The 7,008-nt window shown below is 45.2% G+C and overlaps 1 protein-coding gene across 1 annotated transcript; it reads left to right on the forward strand.

The window, feature by feature from the left end:
- Positions 1–4,291: 4,291 nt before the first annotated feature.
- On the forward strand, positions 4,292–6,630 carry LOC121833058 (piggyBac transposable element-derived protein 3-like). The gene is made up of 3 exons (XM_042286131.1): positions 4,292–4,385; positions 4,678–4,817; positions 4,894–6,630. The coding sequence occupies exons 1-3, from the start codon at positions 4,355–4,357 to the stop codon at positions 6,529–6,531; spliced, it is 1,809 nt and encodes a 602-aa protein (XP_042142065.1). The 5' UTR covers positions 4,292–4,354; the 3' UTR covers positions 6,532–6,630.
- The last annotated feature ends 378 nt before the right edge of the window (positions 6,631–7,008 follow it).

A 7,008-nucleotide genomic window follows, 5' to 3' on the forward strand; every position in this document is an offset into this window, starting at 1 on the left:
AAGCCGCATCCTCACAGGGCATCAAAGTTGAGCCCCGCGTTGACGCATGAACTTTTAAGGAAACGCAATAAATTCGACCTCACTGCTGCACAAAATTACTGTGATGTCTTCCTCGTGTCATCATATATCGCCCACTAAAATTTATGCTGATAGAAGATTAACTTTTCGCAAACGCTGAGATCGGCTAGCTACGACGGAGGCCCTAACAAGCGTCCCCTACTCCTCGCTAAGCCTTTTTGCACGAGTTTTTACTGACGCTCAAGATCTGTGCCTGAACGGTATGTCTGAAATTATCTCGGCATACTCAGGCAGAAATAAAACAAACACATAAGAAATATTATAGCCATTAGCAACCGTCAAACGCGCTTTGAATTCGTTCGAGCACTTGTGTGAAGAATGTCGCACCGTGCGGCGGGACGGGCGTGAACCCCTGTGCGGTGCGCATAGGGGTTCATGCCCGTCCGGCGCACTTCCGGCGAACGGTGCGAAATTCTTCACACAAGTGCTTGACTTTTGCTTTCTTAAAACTGTCTGGGCAGGATAACTCTATGCGCATACGCGATGTTGAATATTAGTGGAAAGCAAGCGGGTGGGGACTTCACTTCGTGCAGTGCTGCGGGTCAGTAAGAGATAAGAAGCGTGTTTAAAATTGAGCTTTTCAGTGGCGCCTCCAAGGTTTACCTCGCATACTCAGGCATATTAAGAAAAACAGTAATTTCAAGACGTAATATTTCGTCTATGGACGCACAAAGCAAACAAACTTCCTGATCAATAGCACTAATGTAAAGACGCGAGCTCGATGTATGCGTACTAATTGGTTGCTACAGCTTGTTGATTCGTACGCAAGCAAGATCCCCGAGCTTCGTAGCGTCGAGATTCCCAACACTGGCTCGTCCACATACCTCGATTGGAACGCTAACAGGAAGGCTCAAGTACAAAAATACAAGCATGTGTTTAGAACATTTCTAAAGTTCAAGCTGATATAATTACAATTACAACAAGCATGTGTTAAGACAAGCTATACGTCTCAGGCTTGTGCTAAAGCTTTGAGGTCTGGCAATTTAGGTTAGTTTAGAGACCACAAATGACGCTCTCGGGACCAGAAAACGATCTCTTGTTGACGTGTCGATCGAAACCGAAACCATGCCACCCTCCTCCCTGGCCAACTAGTTCCCAGAGTGCAACGCGCGCCGTGTTGCATGCAGGGCTTTATGGAAGTAGTCTAATGAGACGACGAGTGTCCCAGATGTGCTGGAATATTTGGCAGTGCAGAGTGACGTGTGACCATAGATCAGTAATTGTGACTGCCAGCCCGGGGGGGTCTTTAACCTGCATCACGCAGTAGTGATCACACGAACACACTGTTTTACGAGACTCATCCAGTTCGAAACGGCCAGGGGCGACCAGTAGCTTGAGGCTCAGAAAAACCTTGTAGCGACCTGGCAAACTACCTCGCCATCCCTTGCACGCTGGTAGTAATCCGATCGAACGCCGCCCGAATGACGCTGGCATTTAGTAAGTTAAGTTTGTAATTGTCCTGGAGGTTTATTATCTGGGACGGAGGAATCGCCTCGCAAAAAGCCGACACAACTCGAGGTCGAGGAGCGTTCTACCATAGGAGTGGCGTCGGAAGAAGAAAAACGGGGGGAAAGAGGGTAGGGGGGGGGGGGGGGGGGGGGGGCTCCAGTTTCCTTCCCCCTTTCCAGATATTTCGGACTGTTAAAGAAAACAATACGGGGAAAGAGGACGTGGTCGAGCTCATTTTAATCTGAAATTATTTATGCATATGTATAGCTACTGATGCTCTTCACTGCATAAAAGATTGCGTAGATGGTCATTGTGAGAACCTCGTTGTCAGAAGGCACTACTCGTCACATGCTTAGTGGTTCGGAAGTTCAAAGCTATGTCTTTTCAACCTAAATACCTGTGCCAATAGTAAAAACAAAAAAAAAAAAAAAAAAAAGAAGAATAAATACGGGATACAAAGCTGGAGAAAAAAAAACTATCAAGAATTCGCCGGAAGTGTTGTATTCTTGCATATTCAGAGGTTCAGAACTTCGAAACAAGTTTCTTTTACCAAAATATGTACAGTCTAAAAGAAACATGTCCCAGGAACGTGAAGCGAAAAAAAGAAATGTTTTCTTTGAATGACGTGCTGAACTTGAACACTATTAGAAATCTGTTCCCATGAGTTAATTACGTGAAAAAAACAATAAATACATTATTTTGTATTCTGCAGATGGCAATGGTATGTACTGTCCGTGGTGTTAATTTAAATGCGATACCTCAAACAACTTAGACGAAAATAAATATCAAGTTTAGGGCATAATTGCATGTAGATACATGTTTGGACATTTCTTCGAAACTCACTTTGAATAACAATAATCACATCTTAAGACGGCACTTACCTAGGCTATACATAGATCATTATTTTAAAAAAAAAGTATAACATCTCTACCATAAATATCTTCGGCTACAGCGCGCTTCAAATCTGGCACAAACGATAATCGTCAAAAACCCGTCGTACTTCCTCGCCCCTTCGGGAATTTATTTCTTTAAAACTAAGCATGCCAGAACATTGAAACAAACGGCATTGTCTTTCGTAAGGAACGCAGCACCGCGTGTAAAAGTTAGAGAAAAAAAATTACGAATGTACCTCACTACTTGAATTCAAATGAAACCGTCCGCCGGTCTTTCGAAGTTCGACGAACGTCGAACTTTTACCCTAAAAGTTTGAAGTTCGTCGAACTTCAGACTTTTCAGGATTCGATAGTTTGAAACTTTTCGAATTCTCTTGATAAATAAGTTCGAAATTTCGAAATTCATCGAATATTTTGGTCAGTTAAATTTGGAAGTTCGACAAGCATCGAACTTTGCAGCGCAATAAGTTCGAAAGTTCGAAAAAGATCGAATTTTCTAGGGTAATAAGTTCGACGGTTCGAAAAGCGTCGAACTTCTTAGCTTAACAAGTTCGAAAATTCGACCTCCGTCGAATTTTACGATGTAGACAATTCGAAAAATCTAAATCTTTCGAACCTTTCGAACCGCTTGATTCGATCATCGAAACTTCGATTTGAAAAAAGTTCGCGGCATCCCTAATCGGCATAGAGGCGTGCTGCTCGCATCGCACCAGCTCTGTCACAGGCAAGGGCGCAGGTGGGTGCCCGCGAGGTGGCGCCACCAAAACGCCTTGTCGCCATATTCCTCCCCTGTCCAGTTTCGATTTCGATTTTGAGCAGTTGCGTTTTTGATTAAAAATATACGTGACGCTGTGGCAAAATATTGATTGGGTAATATTCTGACATCATATTAAATCGCCTAAAAAATTAAAAAGGGATTTTTTTTGTGTGTGTGTGTGTGGGGGGGGGGGGATGTTAACCATCTGGATGTTCCAAATAGCACAAATCCCGGAGAAAAGCTTACCGCAAAACCGGCGGAAACGGAGAAAAGCTCACCGAATTTTTCCTTCTTTTCATAGGGAAGCTGTCGGATCACGTTAACATAGATCAATTTATTATCATTAAGACTTGCCAGTTTTGTAAAAAAGAAAATGCCCTCCTGTAATATTTGTGAAGCTAATTGGGTATATGGCTCCCAAATGAATAACTGCGGGCGAACTGGTTCAGGATAGACCAGGGGCCTCAAACACGCAACCCGCGGGCCGCATGCGGCCCGTGACTCGGTGGGACGCGGCCCGACAGCAACCGGCCTACGAGTCCCGGTTCTCATGTCTCAAGCGCTAGAAATGGCTTGCACCATAGGGATCTCATTTCGTATATTCCTTTTCGCTCAAAGAGCTATGCTCTTTTAACGTATTCACGTACAGTTTATAATTATCTGTGTTAATTTCTGTTTCTTTTTATTTTTTGCTTCCCAGTTTTTTTTTTTTTTTTTTTTTTTTTTTATGCATCTCAGGATGCATCTTAGCTGCGCGAACTCTCGATCAGCAGGAGCAACTGCCAAAGATAAAGCGCTTTGAGCTCGGGATTCTTGCCTTAAAAATATATCACCATTAAAAGACAAGTATTATTTTTGTTCACAGTGTTGTAGTAAAAATCGTCAGGAAAGCAAGAACTGTCAAATCAACTGATTGTTTTCAGACACATTTTGAGCTTGGCTAATTGCTGAGTGAATTGTGCAACGCAAACGACAGTGTGCTCGCTCTCTTCATATATCCCCTTCGGACATGACGTACAGAATTGTGTACGCAAATTTTCTACTTTTATTTGCTCCTTAATACCACTCTGCTCCTCTCGGGACACACCGTACACGATTGTGAACACCTTTGGCCACGGGTAAGTGGCGCCATCTCACGGAAACTATTCAAAACACACCGAGAAACGCCGACTGCAAGATGGACGCCTCCACGTTTTACGGGAGCGCCGGTGAGTAGCCTACAAAAAAAAGCTTTTTCTCTTGTTCCATGTCTTTGCACTAGGTGTAGAATATGCGAAGACGTTTCTAAAGAGCTACAGAGTAACTTATGATAACAAATAAACATCGGGGCAAGTAAATTGATTCTGAATTTCAAGGTTCAATTAGCGCGTACACGTTTGTGTACAACGTGCCGCAATGAGCACAAATGCCGCATTTTCTTTTTCGTCAGTAGAATTTGCACGAAAGCTCGATACTGGCTAGGGAAAATAAAATATTTCTTTTTTTTTTTTTTACGTCTAGAGCTCAGCAATCATGCGAGAAATCGGACAAGGATGGACAATGATTCGGCACAAAGGCTACTGATGAAAATAGCAGATGGGAACACGTCTGATATCGGCCTGACAGATGATGAAGACGCCGAGCTACCTCCACCACAACCCGTGAGTAGTGCCCTTTCTCTGTACTCTGTTTTGAATCAATGTGGTGAGATTTAAAATAACTTAATTTGTCAATCAGGCGGACACCCCTGGCGGAGAGCCAGGCCCATCGGCAGCAGTACAAGCGCCCTCACTTCCTGAAAACGACGAGGAAGACGAAGGCGATACGAGAACCAAGCAAAAAACTCGAACTGTTTGGATGGCGAAGGACTTTGCGCCACCTGACGTTTCGTTTGAGTGCAACCAGCGTCCACTAGAAGAACTGGCTGAACCTGTAGAATACTTTTCCAGGTATTTTCCTGAGCCATTGTTCGAGGAAATGGCGCGGTGTACCAACATCTATGTACTAGAGACAACCGGAGCCATTCTTGCAACCACTCCAGAAGAGATCAAAACATTTCTTGGGATGCTAATGATAATGGGAACGCTGAAGTTTCCACGCATCAGAATGTACTGGCAAACAGCGACCCAAATTCCTGTTGTCTCAGAGGCAATGAGCGTAAACCGATTTTTTAAGCTGCGCTCAGCCCTGCACATCACAGAGTCGTCGTCACCGCGCTCTCCGACTGACAAGTTCTGGAAGGTGAGGCCACTGCTTGATGCCATCAGAGAGCGGTGTTTGACACTGCCACCGTGTGAAAGAAACAGCATCGATGAGCAAATGGTGCCCTTTACGGGCAGAGTGGCTGCCAAACAGTTTGTAAGAAACAAACCCAACCCAGAAGGAGTTAAGGTGTTTATCCGTTGCAGCTCGGAAGGCATGGCGTACGACTTTGAGTTGTATCAGGGAAAGGGCACTGGCACTTCTGAGGAACACAAGCACCTTGGCCTGGGTGGCTCTATTGTAATGAGGTTAGTTGAGCACATGCCAAAGTTCGGTAATTTTAAGTGTTATTTCGATAACTACTTCACGTCGGTGCCTCTTCTCCGAGAGTTGAAGGAAGTTGGGATTTGGGCGGTTGGGACCATCCGCGCCAACAGACTGCAGGGCTGTGTCCTGAAACCCGAGAAGGAGTTGAGGCGTGAAGGCAGAGGAAGCTTGGATTACAAGGTCACGAGAGAAGGTGACGTCACACTTGTGAGGTGGCAAGACAACGGGAACGTCAACATTGCTTCGACTTACGTTGGCGTCGAGAACTTGTCCACGGTAAGAAGGTGGAGCGAAGCCACTAAGCAGCATGTAGACATCGCTTGCCCAGCGATCATCAAGGAATACAACGCCTTCATGGGCGGTGTAGACAAAATGGATTACTTGCTTTCACTGTATCCGCTCAGACAACGGACGAAGAAATGGACAGTGCGAGTTATGTCTCACTTTGTTTCATTCGGTATCGTAAACAGCTGGCTTGAGTATCTCAGGGATGCTCAGGAAAACCGCACGCCACGAAAGAGCGTCCTTGACCTCCTGGGCTTCCAGAATGAGGTTGCGCTGTCGCTAATCATGTGCAACAAGGCCGTTGCTAAGAAGCGTGGCCGTCCAAGCCTCCAGCAGGCAGGCGAACCACCAAAGAAAGTGCACAACGCAGAACCACGACCTGTCAGGGCAGTTCGCTACGATGGCCTCAACCACTGGCCAGCCCATGTTGCGCAAACCTTTGCTCAGCGCTGCAAGTTCGAAGGCTGCACATCGAGGACGCGCATTCGGTGCAGGAAATGCAACGTGTACCTCTGCCTCTTGGCGAACAACGATTGCTTCTTCGCTTTCCACAACAAGTAAACATTCTCTTCCGTTTCCTGGTGCTTGTGCAAAGCAAATCTGACGCGAAAGCCTTGAAAAATTAGTTAGAAATAAAAACTGCTTTGATTTTTGTATCAACTACCTGTTGGATATTTTTGTACCCAGTGATACACAATGTACACAAATGTGTACGCGACCTACAACAACACCCAACTTCAAAAAATATTTTTATATCCATTCATTTTCATCATTGAGGCTTTCTGATGTGAAAAAAGTACAGAAACGATTTTTCCTCTATATATTTTAAAATCGTGTCTGAAGGGGATATTTCAGATCAAACCAGGCACGTATCCAGAGGGAAGGCCTATAGCCCCCCCCCCCCCCCCCCCCCTCCCCGAAATCTTCCATTTTGTTGGGGCCTCTCTTCTCTCTCTCTCTCTCCCCCCCCCCCCCCCCCTTCCCCCCCTCGAATCAAAATCCTGGCTATCATGCCTGGATCAAACGTTCAAACCGTCA

The sequence above is a fragment of the Ixodes scapularis genome, unplaced genomic scaffold (genome assembly GCF_016920785.2).
Source record: "Ixodes scapularis isolate PalLabHiFi unplaced genomic scaffold, ASM1692078v2 PGA_scaffold0__279_contigs__length_252992795, whole genome shotgun sequence".
Taxonomy (NCBI): Eukaryota; Metazoa; Arthropoda; class Arachnida; order Ixodida; family Ixodidae; genus Ixodes; species Ixodes scapularis.